The sequence below is a fragment of the Xenopus laevis genome, chromosome 7S, assembly GCF_017654675.1.
Source record: "Xenopus laevis strain J_2021 chromosome 7S, Xenopus_laevis_v10.1, whole genome shotgun sequence".
Taxonomy (NCBI): Eukaryota; Metazoa; Chordata; class Amphibia; order Anura; family Pipidae; genus Xenopus; species Xenopus laevis.
The window spans coordinates 2,939,872-2,957,948 of NC_054384.1; the positions used below are offsets into that span (position 1 = coordinate 2,939,872).

The window sequence follows — 18,077 nt, forward strand, 5'->3', positions numbered from 1 at the left end:
GTCACAGACGTAAATGAACTGTCACAAAAGGGAATACGATCCTGGTGTCCAGCCAATGAGGCTGTGAGAAAGGCAGATTTAGTGTCATTATCCAGAATGCTCAGGACCTGGGGTTTTCCAGATAAGCGATCTTTCAGTAATTTGGATCTTCATACCTTAAATCTACTAGAAAATCATATAAACATTAAATAAACCCAATAGTTTTCCAATAAGGATTAATTATATCTTAGTTGGGATCAAGTACAAGCTACTGTTTTATTAATATACAGAAATAGGAAATCAGTTTTAAAAATGTGGATTCTTTTAATAAAATGGAGTCTATGGAAGAAGGTCTTTTCCATAATTCTGAGCTCTCGATAATGGGTTTCTGGATAATGGATCCCATACCTGTATCATTATTCTTTAAAGGGGTTCTTCTCTTTTCAACACTTTTTTTTTTTCAGTCGTTTCCAGATCGTTCACTAGAATATTTTTTCTCCTATTACTTTCTATTTTATATTTGTCCTAATATTTTTCTAACATTGAAGTATCATTATTCAGCTTCTAAATCCTAATACAACTCGTCTGGGAGTCGCTGACTCTGACTGTTTTAAATTGATCCATGAGTTTATCCATCTCTTGCCTTTCTGCTGAGCAGAATCCCTAAATTTCATTAAAGGCATATATAAAAAAGAATACAATAGTTGCTAATATTTCCCCACACAAACACAAATGCTGCTGAGAAACTATAATTATTATTATTAGAGAGAGAGAGAGGGAGAGGGAGAGAGAGAGAGAGAGAGGGAGAGAGGGAGAGAGAGAGAGAGAGAGAGAGAGGGAGAGAGGGAGAGAGAGAGAGAGAGAGAGGGAGAGAGGGAGAGAGGGAGAGAGAGAGAGAGAGAGAGAGAGAGAGAGAGAGAGGGAGAGCACGAGAGCGAGAGAGCGATAGAGAGAGAGAGCGCGATAGAGAGAGCGATAGAGAGAGCGATAGAGAGAGCGATAGAGAGAGCGATAGAGAGAGCGATAGAGAGAGCGATAGAGAGAGCGATAGAGAGAGCGATAGAGAGAGCGAGAGCGATAGAGAGAGCGAGAGCGAGAGAGAGAGCGAGAGAGCGTGAGAGAGATAGAGAGCGATAGCGATAGAGAGAGAGCAAGAAAGAGAGAGAGAGAGAGAGAGAGAGAGAGAGAGAGAGAGAGAGAGAAGGAAAGAGAGAAGGAAAGAGAGAAGGAAAGAGAGAGAGAGATAGAGAGAGATAGAGAGAGAAAGAGAAAGAAAGAGAGCTAGAGAGAGAGAGAAAGAGAGAGAGAGAGAGAAAGAGAAAGAGAAAGAAAGAGAGCTAGAGAGAGAGAGAGAAAGAGAGAGAGAGAGAGAGAGAGAGAAAGAGAGAGAGAGAGAGAGAAAGAGAGAGAGAGAGAAAGAGAGAGAGAGAGAAGAGAGAGAGAGAGAGAGAGAGAGAGAGAGAGAAAGAGAGAGAGAGAAAGAGAGAGAGAGAGAGAGAGAAAGAGAGAGAGAAAAAGAGAGCGATAGAGAGAGAGCGATAGAGAGAGAGAGCGATAGAGAGAGAGAGCGATAGAGAGAGAGAGCGATAGAGAGAGAGAGCGATAGAGAGAGAGAGCGATAGAGAGAGAGCGATAGAGAGAGAGCGATAGAGAGAGAGCGATAGAGAGAGAGCGATAGAGAGAGAGCGATAGAGAGAGAGCGATAGAGAGAGAGCGATAGAGAGAGAGCGATAGAGAGAGAGAGCGATAGAGAGAGAGCGATAGAGAGCGAGAGAGACATAGATGATATAGATAGATAATGTATTTGGTCCTGCCAATAAAGCTCATTTGATTTGATAGTGAGAGAGATAGAGACAGAGAGATACTTTGGCACCACGAGGATTTAATTAAAGGAAGAGAAACATGGGAAAGAGTAAGTGGTTTTTATTACCGTTTTGACGGATGTTCTTGTTTTCTCTTTCCAGGGGCAGCTGCTGAGCTCCAGGGTGCAGTGGATGTAGGTTTCCTGATCATAGGAACCAAATATCAGAAGCCTGTAATAAACAAGAACGAGAATATTGGGCCCTTTGTCCCCCAAAAATAAATGCATACGCATACATACACATGCAAACTAATGTGCATTACACGAGATAACCTGGTGGCCGGCATAGGAGGTACAGGTACAGGACCCGTTATCTGGAATGCTCAGGACCTGGGGTTTTCCTGATAACAGATCTTTCTGTAATTTGGATCTTCATGTCTTAAATCTATTATAAAATCATATAACATTAAATAAACTCAATAGTCTGGTTTTGCCTCCAAAAAGGATTAATTATATCTTAGTTGGGATCAAGTACAAGCGACTGTTTTATTATTACACAGAAAAAGGAAATCGTTTTTAAAAATGTGGATCATTTGGATAAAATGGAGTCTATGGGAGACAACTTTTCTGTAATTCAGAGCTTTCTGGATAACGGGTTTCCAGATAACAGATCCCATACCTGTACCATAAACTGGGGCTACGGGGATAAGAAGATACTGGTGCCTGTTCTACTTCGCTGGCAGAACCCACAACCCTGGAGGTGCAAAATTGGCTCCCTGGGGGAGGGGCACTGCTAACCAAGTACACGGCCCTATGATTTCTGATGGGCAGCTCTCACTCTACACCCAAAGAAAAGACCAACAAATAAATACATGTGAGATATGTGCCCACCAAGAGAAAACACAGTCAATGAATGTAAAGGGATCTCAGAACTGGATGATTTCGGGTCACCTTCCATTTGTCAAAACAAGTGAGATAAGAATAATCAATTCTGAATTTCCCCCTGAAATATTAATAAAGTTTGAAATCAGATTCTATTCGCAGGACAAAAGGGGGGCACGCATGCCCAATCAAGCAGCTGGCAGCATTACTGCTGTTTATTCTAAAGGTATCGGATCCAATTCTAGAGCAAGACGAGAGGGCCGGGGGTATAGAATAGAATGAGCTCTTGTACATTCCCCTAGAGTGAGCACAAAGCAGCACAAATGAGATTAGAATTCATTGTGAGAGTTGATACCAGGCTGAGGAGGCTCGTACTCTCCTTATAAAGGATACACGGGGGCGCTGCCAGGCAGGGAAAGGAAATCAATCTTAATGATATTTCTCAGTGTCACTTGCCAGCCGCCAGTTGGAGACACTTTGCATTTAAAATTGCTTTAGAGAGTCCCTGATCTGAATGTATAAACAGAAAGCTGTCCTCATGATGCTGCCTAACGGGTGGGAGCAGCCATATTGCACATAAAGGCAGCATCGCGAGGACAGCTTCCTGGTCTATTGCAATTTAGGTGACCACTAGATGGCAGCACTAAACTAAAATTCAGACTTTTAAAAAATCTCGAATTTTTCGGAATTTATTAAACCCAGAGGATGGAAAAGTCCCAATCAGAAAATCTGGCATCTCGGACCTGTCGAGGTTGCATATAAGTCAATGGGAGATGTCCGAATGATTTGGGTTTTGTGCAATACCCCAAAGTTTTTGGGCAAAAATCTGAGTTTTCGGGTGAAAAATCTGTGAAAATCGGATGAAAATTCAAAAAAAAAAAAAATCGGAAAAATGAAATAATAAATAAGCACAAAAAAACCGAGTGGATTTGTAGCAGAAAATATGGAGATCAATTCAGACTTTGATAAATAACCCCTGAGTGTGTATATGCACAGCTATGTAAGCAGGCAATATGAATATTTAACCAGCATGAAACCTTGATTAAAGCAACCACTCCTTGTCTTCACCTTTGCTCTTTCATTGACAAGCAACAGGCAGGGGTTATGTACACTTGTTCTTAACATGTACCCCAATAAATAGGGCAGGAGTGAGGCGTGACACAATACAGCACTGGGTGCTCACTGTGAAAGACTAAATAAGCCTCATCAGGAATCAGTATAGGTATATTTAAAGGAAAACTAACCCCCCCCCCCCCCCAGAGTAGGAGTCTGACTTTAAACGGATACTGTCATGGGACATGACCAGGGGCAGCTGGGAAATTGACAAAATGTCTAGCCCCATGTCAGATTTCAAAATTGAATATAAAAAAATCTGTTTGCTCTTTTGAGACATGGATTTCAGTGCAGAATTCTGCTGGAGCAGCACTATTAACTGATTCATTTTGGAAAAAAAAATATTTTTTCCCATGACAATATCCCTTTAAGCACACAACTAGGAAGAACTCCATGCTCATCATCTTTGGCTGCATTACATCCAGTTAAAGGCATCCCCTGAAAGGTTTAGTTCTCCTTTAATATAGTCCCATTTAAATACTGAGAGAGGACTAAAATGTCCAGGACAATTAGTTGGTTTGTGGTTATATATGGATCCAGTTCTGGTCTCGGGCAGAAAGAAGGTGAAGCCCCCTTACCTGCTGCACTCGACTACAGACACTTTCAAGCGCCCTTCAGTTAATCCCAAATCTTGCAAGAAGAGGGGCCACTCCTCCAGATCAGTCTCGGGTGGCTGCACTTGTATTGGGAAGAATGGTTTGTACCTGGAGGGAAGAAACCAGGACACAAGTGAGAAGAACAAATCGAGAACGTAATATAGACAAAATGCTTGTTTTATCATTCTATATTTAAATATCAGTAGCACACCTTTCTCCACTGGACAAAATGTTGTGACAGCTACAATATGTTCAAACAGGGGACTGTTCCTGCTGAATTGTGCTTAGTACAGGGAATACCTATGCTGCCATAGTTTTATGGGATCTCTCTGTACAGACTATGAGCAAACTTCGGGGCTGTTCCTGCTGAATTGTGCTTAGTACAGAGGAATACCTATGTACCATAGTTTTATGGGATCTCTCTGTACAGACTATGAGCAAACTTAGGGACTGTTCCTGCTGAATTGTGCTTAGTACAGGGAATACCTATGCTGCCATAGTTTTATGGGATCTATCTGTACAGACTATGAGCAAACTTCGGGGCTGTTCCTGCTGAATTGTGCTTAGTACAGAGGAATACCTATACTTGCATTTCCCCTGCACAAAATGTCCACATAAGCTCCATTGTACATATTTATAACTCAATAACAGACACTTTACACTGCTCTGGACTTGGTGTGACTTTCCTGGAACACTGGCCTCATTCATTCCAATGGGAGTGGTACAAGTTTTTCTCTATATCTAATTTTAGCTTATTTTCTAAAAAAAAAAAAAAAAAAAAAACCCATCTGTTTTCTACACCAATTTGAAGAGCTGCAGATTTTCAGGAGGTATTTTTCACAGTTACATCATTGTGACAATTCATTACAGAGCTTTATAAATGGGCCCCTTAGTTCTCCTTTAATGTTGTGCAGAGAAATGGAAAACACATCCCCCCCCAGCCTGCAATGTCAGCACCCTCTGATCTCACCTCTCGTGTTATACATGAATGATGTCACTAGTGCTGGCGCAGTGATGTCATGCTATAGGTATGACTTTGATGTACTTACAGCATCTGCAGGGCCCACACACCTGATACTCACATTGAATAAAGTGCATTTGTCCGGCAGCCGCAGGGGCTGAGAGCATCGATTTAGCAGGAGGAAAATATCTCATTAAAACTGAATGTTGCAGAAAAGCTCCACGAAGAGCAAGTAAATATATCTAAATATTAGTGATGTGCAGGCCGGCCCCATACCCACGGGGGGTGGGGCGGGTTTGGGCCGACCTCGCACGATCCTTTCCGGGTCGTGGGCGGGTACTGACTGTTCTCCATGCCTGTGACCTTCCAAATGGCGGCTTCCAACTTTTATAGACGCGCGCCTCTCGCCCCGCCCCTGTGACATCATCGACAGGCGGATCGGCTCTATAAAAGGAACCCGGAAGTCACGCTCGGGTGGTGGGCGGGTGCAGGTCGTGGGAAAGCCAGAAACTATCTATCTATCTATCTATCTATACAGGTATGGGACTTGGTATCCAGAATGCTCGGGACCTGGGGGTTTCCAGATAACAGATCTTTCTGTAATTTGGATCTTCATACCTTAAGGCTACTAGAAAATCATGTAAACATTAAATAAGCCCAATAGGCTGGTTTTGCTTCCAATAAGGATTAATTATATCTTAGTTGTGACAATGGTTCCCATAAGACTAGTAGACTTAAGGTATAAAGATCCAAATTACAGAAAGCTCCATTAGCCGGAAAACCACAGGACCCCAGCATTCTGGATAATAGGTCCCTTACCTGTCTGTGTCGAAAATTTGCGATGTGGGACAAAATCCAATTTTCACGATTTCTTCTGATTTTTCATCTAGTTTTCACGATTGTATATTTTCTCAAAATATCACTTACTACATAATATTAAAATTTAACTCAAAGATGAACAATCCCTTTAAGCAAAATCTTGCAGGTGAAACAGTTTTACAGGCCCCCTGTTCTAAGCACAATTCAGCAGGAACCAAATGTTCCAATGCTGTTACGCAGTGGGAATACACAATCTGAAAACAGCAAACATTGGAAAAAAATATTCTAATTAAATTAACATTTGGATCCTTTTCAAAATTAAGGAATTTCCTGTTTAAGTCATTTTCATGAGATTTTATTACCCGTGTGAGTGTTATAAAGCTCCAATATACAGCGGTGCACCAAAGCACCTTTTTGCTTAAAGGGATTGTTCATCTTTGAGTTAAATTTTAATATTATGTAGTGAGTGATATTCTAAGAGTTTCATTTTTTAATAGGTGTAGTTTTTGAGTTATTTAGCTTTTTATTCCACAGGTTGCAGTCTTAGCTGTTTGGTTGCTAAGGTCCAAATTCCCCTAGCAACCATGCACTGATGTGAATAAGAGACTGGAATATGAGAGGCCTGAATAGAAAGATGAGGAATAAAAAGTAGCAAGTAGAATATCTGACAAGTTATGGCACAGTGGCTGGGGATAGGGTTTCACTTCATTGGGAATAGGAATAAGGAGGTCAGTTAAAGGGTTGTTTACCTTTGAATTAACTTTAAGTATGATGTACAGAGGGATATTCAGAGACATTCTGCAATTGGTTTTAATTTTTTTATTATATGTGGTTTTTGAGTTATTTAGCTTTTTATTCTAAACCCAATAGGCTGGTTTTGCTTCCAAAAAAGGATTAATTATATCTTAGTTGGGATCAAGTACAAGTTACTGTTTTATTATTACACAGAAAAAGAAAATCATATTTAAAAATGTGGATTATTTGATCATAATGGAGTCTATGGGAAACTGCCTATCCGTAATTTGGAGCTTTCTGGATAACGGATAACATACCTGTACCATATTTTCTATAAAAGGTGGGTATCTCACAGGCTTAGCACTGTTGTAAACTTATTGCAGGACACTAGCAGGGTATGTAACAATCCCATGGGCATACAAAGACTTCATTGGGGTGCTAAAAGATGAAAATAGATAAGAATGTTTTTTAAAAAACACTATAAAAATTTATATTCATGCATACAATATTTCCTCTGTAGTAAGCACAATTCAGAAGGAACAGTCCCCTAAGTTTCTTCATAGACTGTACAGAGAGATCCCATAAAACTATGGCAGCATAGGTATTCCCTGTACTAAGCACAATTCAGCAGGAACAGTCCCTAAGTTTGTTCATAGTCTGTACAGAGAGATCCCATAAAACTATGGCAGCATAGGTATTCCCCTGTACTAAGCACAATTCAGCAGGAACAGTCCCTAAGTTTGCTCATAGTCTGTACAGAGAGATCCCATAAAACTATGGCAGCATAGGTATCCCCTGTACTAAGCACAATTCAGCAGGAACAGTCCCTAAGTTTGCTCATAGTCTGTACAGAGAGATCCCATAAAACTATGGCAGCATAGGTATTCCCTGTACTAAGCACAATTCAGCAGGAACAGTCCCTAAGTTTGCTCATAGTCTGTACAGAGAGATCCCATAAAACTATGGCAGCATAGGTATTCCCTGTACTAAGCACAATTCAGCAGGAACAGTCCCTAAGTTTGTTCATAGTCTGTACAGAGAGTTCCCATAAAACTATGGCAGCATAGGTATTCCCTGTACTAAGCACAATTCAGCAGGAACAGTCCCTAAGTTTGTTCATAGTCTGTACAGAGAGATCATTTGCACGACACACTGGGGTCTGGCTGCTGCTCATTACTATAGTTAAAAGCCTATTTATGGATCTTTTCTGGGACAGCCCCTTCCCTTACAGCTTATGGGGGCACCCTAGGCATGGATTCTTTACTGAAATGCCCATTTATTACCATTCAGTTCTAATTCTGCTGCTACAGGAGCCACTTGGAATGAGAGAAGCTTCTGGCTCGCGTGCAGCCCTTAGATATTTTGCTATTGAGTCATTCTTACTTAAAACCAACAAAAACAGGATCCGGACGCACTCCTTGGCTTCAACACATGGTTTTGCCATCACTGGGGGAAGATTTATTTTTCTGACTTGAGAGTTTCAGGTTATCCACATAAATATAGCCATAATGTTACACATCAAATGACATGTTTCAGAACTACAATTCCCAGCATGCACTTGGCCCACTGCACCTGCCTTTCCCATCTTCTGATTTGCCAATATGATACAAACAAAGTCATCTCTATTGCAGAAATCTCCAGGTTTGGGCCAGATTGTACATAAGGAGGGAGGCTGAAACATATCAGATTTTATTGTTCCCTGGTGCTGTGTAACGGGGCAACGCAACTAAATTATTCACGCCTGATTGTTCTATACACAAACACAACATTTGTATCAGCAGGTTACACATGGGCACTCGATCAAAGTGTCACAAGGCCTCAGCAGTGTAATCAGACAACAAGGCAATGTTACCAATATTAATCCAAATAACTGCCTAAAACCCCAGAAAAAAATCCTTCCCCCCCAAAAAAAAGGAAACAGTGCTGTGAGAAGCCATGGGGATATAGCAAATTTCCAATGGCAAAACAAAATGCATGTTATACTATAACTTAAAGTAATTAATGCTTACTTGCAAAGAGACCACAATTTATCAATAAATAAAATAATCTGCATATCATGAGCAAAACAGGGTTTGGGAATAGAATAGTACTAACAAGATAGCTCAAAGCTCAGCCATAAAGCAGGACAGGACTGTTGCTTACAATGGGGATCAGATAAGATCTGTGCAGCCACTGGGACAGAATGTTCTGTTATACAGATAGCTAGAATCTCAGCTGCCATAAAGCAGGGCAGGACTGTTGCTTACAATGGGGATCAGATAGGATCTGTGCAGCCACTGGGACAGAATGCTCTGTTATACAGATAGCTAGAATCTCAGCTGCCATAAAGCAGGACAGGACTGCTGCTTACAATGGGGATCAGATAGGATCTGTGCAGCCACTGGGACAGAATGCTCTGTTATACAGATAGCTAGAATCTCAGCTGCCATAAAGCAGGACAGGACTGTTGCTTACAATGGGGATCAGATAGGATCTGTGCAGCCACTGGGACAGAATGTTCTGTTATACAGATAGCTAGAATCTCAGCTGCCATAAAGCAGGACAGGACTGCTGCTTACAATGGGGATCAGATAGGATCTGTGCAGCCACTGGGACAGAATGTTCTGTTATACAGATAGCTAGAATCTCAGCTGCCATAAAGCAGGACAGGACTGCTGCTTACAATGGGGATCAGATAGGATCTGTGCAGCCACTGGGACAGAATGCTCTGTTATACAGATAGCTAGAATCTCAGCTGCCATAAAGCAGGACAGGACTGCTGCTTACAATGGGGATCAGATAGGATCTGTGCAGCCACTGGGACAGAATGTTCTGTTATACAGATAGCTAGAATCTCAGCTGCCATAAAGCAGGACAGGACTGCTGCTTACAATGGGGATCAGATAGGATCTGTGCAGCCACTGGGACAGAATGTTCTGTTATACAGATAGCTAGAATCTCAGCTGCCATAAAGCAGGACAGGACTGCTGCTTACAATGGGGATCAGATAGGATCTGTGCAGCCACTGGGACAGAATGCTCTGTTATACAGATAGCTAGAATCTCAGCTGCCATAAAGCAGGACAGGACTGCTGCTTACAATGGGGATCAGATAGGATCTGTGCAGCCACTGGGACAGAATGTTCTGTTATACAGATAGCTAGAATCTCAGCTGCCATAAAGCAGGACAGGACTGCTGCTTACAATGGGGATCAGATAGGATCTGTGCAGCCACTGGGACAGAATGCTCTGTTATACAGATAGCTTGAATCTCAGCTGCCATAAAGCAGGACAGGACTGCTGCTTACAATGGGGATCAGATAGGATCTGTGCAGCCACTGGGACAGAATGCTCTGTTATACAGATAGCTAGAATCTCAGCCGTAAAGATATGATCATGTTTGGGTCACTGGAAGCCCGACATGCCAGTGTGTGCTGCTACTTTAATAATTCCTACAACAGACTGTCTGGCTCCAAGTTAATATTGTGTTTCCTCGCTAAAAATGTGCAACCCGGGAGACTGCCAGTATCAGGGAATAAATATTTAACTTCTGGGCCTAGAAAAACAATGAGCAAAGTAAAGTCGCTGTATTACAATCTCTTTCCCTGGGATTACATAAGAATTTAGTCACATTTTCAATCTCACACGGAGCTGCCAGTGACTTAAACCCACAAGTATCAGACACTGAAACCAAATTCCCTTATTTCCAGCCTCACTTTCAGGGAATTGAGCAACTTGGCTGTTTCTTTGTTTTTGTGCCTCATATCTCTGTATCATCTCAGGCCTGTGGAGTGCTTGCAATGAAAGTGAATATGCAGCGGTATATATATATATATATATAAATGAAAGAATGAAACCGCACTCTTAGGGCTTTGATGAAAAAAACACGTGGTAAGTTTTAATTTCAACGTTTCGGCTGCTACACTCGAGCCGTCTTCAGGAAGTGAAAACCCTAACCCCAACCATCACCTTTAACCCCAAGAATGGCGCCAAAATGCAATGTGACATCATCATTACACCTATCAAAACATTAAAAGACATTTTTGTGAATAGTAGAATAAAATCGCTACAATGTAGATGTAGTAACAGCAAGTGTAATCAAAATGTATGCGCTAACACGGTGTTCTTAAAAAGCCTCCCTTGTGGCTCCACAAACAAGTGACCCCGTGTGATTAGCAAAAGTGAGTGACAGCAACTATCCCCATTGACAGATCCATAGGGGAGTATCGATGGTTCCCTATTAGTTGCAGAGGAGGACGCACAGATGCAGACCCACTAGTGTTTTCGCCCCTTAGACAGTGATCAGACCAACACACCATATCCCTATTCCCTTTCCTCGATCGCCTAGGTCAGCTGCCAAACGATAGCCCTTAGAGCACCTACTTCCATTCTGTCGACTCGCTGACAGTGTCTAGGCCACACCTCCTGATACGTCACCGTGAGAGGGGTTCCCTGCTGTCAGGCCGAGTCCAGGCTGTCAGGTTAGGTACAGCGTCACGATTAGTCCTTCCCATAATTGGACGTAACTCCCCGCAGGCACCATCGCTCTGTGTCTGCGATTAATCGCTTTTTTTCCTAAAAGTGTCTATATATTTTATATATATATATATATATATATATATATATATATATATATATATATATATATATATATATATATATATATATATATATATATAATACACAAAAGCCATGAATATCTTGTAAATTTTATCCTTATAAACGGTGAGTTCTGATGTCATCAGTTATAAACGGTGAGTTCTGATGTCATTTCTGTCACATGACTCCCCGAAATTTGTGTATTAAAATAAATAAAGTACCCCAGTTGCAAAATATGAGGATATTAGAAGTTACCTTGGAGTTCCATGACCTGTATAAAAACACTCGGCCTTCGGCCTCGTACTTTTATATGGTCATGAAACTCCTCGGTAATTTATAATATTCTTATATTTTACAAAAGGGGGTACTTTATTCACTATATATATATTTTTTTTTTTTATTATTAATATATAATGAATAATTCACTGAAACCCAACCCTTCATGAACATTAACTGATCTACCAACACAGATTACATCCACGGCTTTCTGACTAACCAGCTTAAGGGGGGGGTTAAGCCAAAAATAACATTTGACCTACTGAAGGAAAACGCCCTTCTGTACAACTTTCAAATATCCATGGATATTCAGTCGCTTTCTAGTTATTGGTAAACACTGTATAACATCAGTATCTGTCGTCCCCTTTTTAGTCTCAGCCCGGGTGGGGGGGGTGTTATGATATTTGAAACACTGTAGTAGAAGCCAACTGATTACAAGGGCTTGAACAGAAGCGATTTCTGCTACAATGTGTCTACGGGTAAGGGCACACGGTCAAATTTGGGGAGATTAGTCGCCCCGGCGATAAATCTCCTCTTCTTCGGGACGACAATATCCCTGAACTGCCTTCCCGTCGGCTAGAATGAAAAATCGCCAGCGAGATGGCACTTGCGTTGGTTCGTTTTCCGAAGTCACTGCTGCCCTTGCCTGGTACAATATTAAAAATAAAACTCTTGGGTCCCGGCCCTTGTAAAGTCCTGAAATAAATAGTAAAAACAATTATAAAGTAGTTTTTTGTTAAACAGGGACCCACTGAGGCCCATCACTCTACCCAAAGCTAAACCGGCGCAGCCAAAAACACAACCTCTATTGCTCGTGCCATAATCCCAACAATTTAACTCAACATACGTGGAACAACGAGTCCAAATCATTAATTAGGCAGCCCTGTTCCGGCACTAATCAGATGCCCAAGGCCGAGCCAAGGCTTATCTTCTATTATCAACCATCTGATCTCGGTCTGCTTATAGAATCAGTGAGCAGGATTAAGTGTGCAGGTTAGGGCAATGGTTTACAGAATCCGTTTTTCATTCTTTATCCAGAAAACAGGTGTAGTTCCCCTTTAAGAGCAACAGTACAGTTGCGTCCTGGAAGCAGGACGCAAATTCCCGTACCCATACATATATATATATATATATATATATATATATAGCTACCATGTGGCATGTGATGAATATTAATCCTTGTTGCCAACTCCCTGTGACCTTGCACGATACAAGAAAGGTTCTAACACTGATTAAATGTCTTTATACAGTAAAGCATCCAATATGATCCCATACTGGCACACGGGCAAGTGCATGATGGGTTTTGTAGCCCAATGGGATCAGCGACACTGTTTAAAAACTGAAAAGAGTCAGACGATGAAGGCAGATAATGATCAAAAAACTAAAGAAAATAAGTAATGAAGACCAATTACAAAGTTGCCTAGAATTAGCCGTTCTAGAATACACTAAAATTTAACTGAACGGTGAACCACCACTAAAAAAGCCTGGGGGTTTATAGTGACATGTAGTTCGCAATAGCTGAATAAAGGGGCTACTGCTGGATATACTTTATCTATATTTCCCTTTTGGTTTAGGTTATGTTACACTGAATGGCACAGACCAAGGAAACAAAGTAAGTTCATTTGTCAGCTTCTGGATTCTTCTTGAGCAATTGTTGGAAAAGCTGATTACTCAAATGTTAAACGACCATATGAACTCCTCCTTAGCTGTAAGCCTGAGACAATGGCAGCAGTTGCTTATACAGAATTAAATCTAGATTTAAACAACTTTCATGATAACAAGGCCAGGCAGTGCAAATAAAACATTCAGGGGGTTATTTATTCAAGTCCGATTTTCCTCATTCTTCTTTTAAAGGGAAAAAAACAACTTTTTTTGTGAAAACAAAAAACTTGAATTTTTGAGATTTCTTAGACCCAGAGGGTGTTAAAAGTCTGAATAAAAAAGTACTCCAACTCAGACCTGCCAAGTCAATGGGAAGATCTGCGATGGGTTTCCAAAAAAGTTGCGGTATTTGGGGGTCAAATATGACAAAGTTGCGGTATTCGGGCATCAAATATGAAAAAGTCATGGTATTCGGGCGTTAAATAAAAAAAAAGTTGTGGTTTTCTGATTTTTTTCATGATTTTATCAAGTTTTTTTGGGGGGAAAATATATTAGTAAATAAAAAAATCTTTGGTTGGAGTAGTTTTCAGAAAATTCTGAGAAATTTTTCCATTTTGATAAATAACCCCCTAAGTTTCCCTTTATTGCTTTACGGGTAAATACAGGTACTCGATCCGTTATCCGGAAACCGCTATCCAGAAAGCTCCGAATTATGGAAAGATCATCTCCCAAAGACCCAATTATATCCAAATAATCCAAATTTTTAAAAATGATTTTGTTTAAAACGGTATATTGTACTTGATCGAAACGGAGATATAATTAATTCTTATTGGACTGAAACCAGCCTTTTGGGTTTATTTAATGTTTATATATTTTCTGGTAGACTTAAGGTATGAAGATGCAAATTACAGAAAGATCTGTTATCTGGAAAGCCCCAGGTCCTGAGCGTTGTGGATAACAGGTCCCATACCTGTACAAGCCTGGGAAGGTACAGCCACTGGAATTCTACCCTCTAATTACAAGAATGTTGGGGGCAGATCTTCAGCTCTAGATACTATGGTAGTGTCAGTCAGCTTACGTTTTGTAACTACAACTTTCACCATCCAATTTTGGTTTGTTTCCCTGTTTGCTCTACTCAACCCCATCAAAATACCCTGAAATATGGAAACCAAGTCCAACTCAAGCTCAGTGCTTTTCAGGTTTGGGGATGATGGTTACTTGCTGCTCTAGATATGAAATGATGGTTTATTTAATCCCATTCACCTGTTCCCCATAAATATGCCCCTCTCTCTAAACTCCTAATTTAGACACTGGCCAATCCCAATTTTAAAAGGAAATAATTACAAACGTGCACGGATACAGTCCAATGCTATGAGTAAGCTCTTGGGCAGAGTAACAGGTGCAGGGAGTTGTAGACAAGGGGAAATATTTAAGAAATGCTGTAACTTGTTTGGCAGTCCCCCAGTGGGTGCAAATACTTCCGCCCACATGTGAACAGACGTGTGCCAGTGTTTGATTTCCTACTGACCCTTCAGCTTGGTGGTCGCTGGATATCAGAGCAATTTGGCAAGTTTAGGATCAAATATATCCCCAAACATTTGCCAAATTGGGATGCCAGGCAGTCTGTTCCTAACAGTAAGTTTTGGTGGGTTTGAGTAGTAAAATCAGTTGTTTAGGGGATCAGCTGTAGATTTGACTACATTTGTGAAATACCAGGGCCTGAAACACAAGTTGCCTCCTTGGCCAACTGTAATTCGGCGCATGTAACCCCCCAAATCCCCCAGACCTGATCCTGCAGTTCAGCGATTGAGACTGTACCCCAGGGATCCCTACCCCCAGTACCTGATCTTGTAGTTGGGCAGGAGGGTGTACCCCAGGGATCCCCAGTACCTGATCTTGTAGTTGGGCAGGAGACTGTACCCCAGGGATCCCCAGTACCTGATCTTGTAGTTGGGCAAGAGAGTGTACCCCAGGGACCCCCAGTTTTTATTTTGTAGTTGGGCAGAGAGGGTGTCCCCCAGGGACCCACAGTACCTGATCTTGTAGTTGGGCAGGAGGGTGTACCCCAGGGATCCCCAGTACCTGATCTTGTAATTGGGCAGGAGACTGTACCCCAGGGATCCCCAGTACCTGATCTTGTAGTTGGGCAGGAGACTGTACCCCAGGGACCCCCAGTACCTGATCTTGTAGTTGGGCAGGAGAGTGTCCCCCAGGGACCCCAGTACCTGATCTTGTAGTTGGGCAGGAGACTGTACCCCAGGGACCCCAAGTACCTGATCTTGTAGTTGGGCAGGAGACTGTACCCCAGTGATCCCCAGTACCTGATCTTGTAGTTGGGCAGGAGACTGTACCCCAGGGATCCCCAGTACCTGATCTTGTAGTTGGGCAGGAGAGTGTACCCCAGGGACCCCCAGTACCTGATCTTGTAGTTGGGCAGGAGACTGTACCCCAGGGATCCCCAGTACCTGATCTTGTAGTTGGGCAGGAGAGTGTACCCCAGGGACCCCCAGTACCTGATCTTTTAGTTGGGCAGGAGACTGTACCCCAGGGACCCCCAGTACCTGATCTTGTAGTTGGGCAGGAGACTGTACCCCAGGGACCCCCAGTACCTGATCTTGTAGTTGGGCAGGAGAGTGTCCCCCAGGGACCCCAGTACCTGATCTTGTAGTTGGGCAGGAGACTGTACCCCAGGGACCCCAAGTACCTGATCTTGTAGTTGGGCAGGAGACTGTACCCCAGGGACCCCCAGTACCTGATCTTGTAGTTGGGCAGGAGACTGTACCCCAGGGACCCCCAGTACCTGATCTTGTAGTTGGGCAGGAGACTGTACCCCAGGGACCCCCAGTACCTGATCTTGTAGTTGGGCAGGAGGGTGTACCCCAGGGACCCCCAGTACCTGATCTTGTAGTTGGGCAGGGTGTGCTTGCGCTTGATGACCTTCTTCAGTTGGGTGACGATGATGGAGGTGAGTTGGGGCATGGGGCGCCCCTCAAACTGTGACTGTACGTGGAAGTCGATGCTGGGGTCGGGCAGGAAGCAGAAGGCCCAGTGAGGGAAGGGCAGTCGGGAGAAGACGAGGCGCAGGCGGCCAATGACTCGGCCCAGACGGACAGACAGGGAGGCGGACTTGCCGAACACCAGCTCCACATCTATGGCCAGGTGGCAGCCGCCGCTGTATTCCATCTCCAGCTCGAACTGCAGCTCGTCGGGCAGGGGCTCCCCGGGGGCGTTGAGGAGCCGCACGGAGCGGAACACGGGCAGCGCCTCCCCCAGGGAAATGTCCTTCAGACTCAGACCCTCCAGCAGGCGGCCCGCCGTGCGACTCTGCAGCAACTCCTCCAGCTCCACGCGGATCTTCTTCGTGAGCCACCGCCGGAGCAGCGCCGTGTCCCGGAGTTCGCGGAACAGGAAGAGGAATATGGAGTTGAGGAAGTGGCAACTCTCCGGTGCTGCAGCCGCCGGCTCTGACTTCAGATAGTCCCTCAGGGAGGCGTCGGGCTCCACGGGCCGGGGAGGAGGGGGACGAGCGAGGGGTTCGGGCCGGCGGCGGTAGAGCAGGAGGAGCTGCAGAAGGAGAGTGAGGAGACAACCCGCCAGGGCGGACAGTAAAGCCGCGTACACCATTTCCTCACTCACTGCCCAGCGCTCCTCTGGCCGCTGTCTGGGAAACAGGCTCCTCACCCTCCCATTGGCGGCCGCTCGGGGCGGGGCTATGCCAAAACGAGGCGCCCACAGCTGTCAAACTCCAGCGGGAAGTTGTCGCCAGTTCTACGCTTCCGCTTCCGGCAACATGGCGCCTGACTGGTCCCTTGAAGCTTGTTCCTCCAATGGGATGTGAATGTGACAGCGGCTAAGCTTCGTCCTGCGTCTTCCTTTTGTTCCGGGGACTTTGCTTTACCTCACACGGTTTCCTTCGCCTTATAAGGACTGAAGGTTTGACATAGTGTAATGGAGGGCGAGAGGATGAGCTGATTTGGGCTCTGAGGGGAAATTCTGCACCAGGACAGGACTGACATTCACCACAGGCCCTGCTTTTTCTCTCCCGCCTCCCCGATACACCGGGACTGTGTGTGGCCTCCTGAGCTGAGACTGGTAATGTCCTGTCAGATCTTCTAGACTCTCACTATTTATTGGGCCTCTGTCTGTCTGAACTGTTACTGCTGCCCCTGCCGGCTAAACGTGGTGTTAAAGGGTTAAGTTAACTGCTAGTATCTTATAGAATGGCCACGTTTTAACAACTTTTCAATTGGTCTTCATCATTTATTATTTTTTTTAAATTATTCACCTTTTATCTTCTGACGCTTTCCAGCTTTCAAATTTTTTTATCTAAAAAAAAAACAAACTGCTCTGTAAGGCTACAAATGTGTTGTAATTAAAGACAACTTGTCCTTACAGGGATATTGTTATGGGGAAAAAATGTTTGTTTTATTTGTTTTAAACCCATCCATTAATAGTGCTACTCCAGCAGAATTCTGCACTGAAATCATTTCTCAAAAGAGCAAACAGATTTTTTTATATTTAATTCTGAAATCTGACATGGGGCTAGACATATTGTCAATTTCCCAGGTGCCCCCAGTCATGTGACTTGTGCTCTGATAAACTTCAGTCACTCTTTACTGCTGTACTGCAAGTTGGAGTGATATTACCCTCCCCCCAGCAGCCTAACAACAGAACAATGGGAAGGTAACCAGATAACAGCTCCCTAACACAAGATAACAGCTGCCTGGTAGATCTAA

General features: G+C 43.2%; 1 protein-coding gene across 1 annotated transcript in view; it reads right to left on the bottom strand.

The window, feature by feature from the left end:
* pdzd8.S (PDZ domain containing 8 S homeolog) overlaps positions 1-17,551 on the bottom strand; it is a 37,524-nt gene extending 19,973 nt beyond the window's left edge. The window contains exons 1-3 of the mRNA XM_018227245.2: positions 16,238-17,551; positions 4,354-4,479; positions 1,910-2,012 (exon numbers count right to left, since the gene is read on the bottom strand). Of these exons, the coding sequence (XP_018082734.1) occupies positions 1,910-2,012; positions 4,354-4,479; positions 16,238-16,965 (957 nt within the window). The 5' untranslated portion in view covers positions 16,966-17,551. The remainder of the gene's footprint in view (positions 1-1,909; positions 2,013-4,353; positions 4,480-16,237) is intronic.
* Between the last annotated feature and the right edge of the window lie 526 nt (positions 17,552-18,077).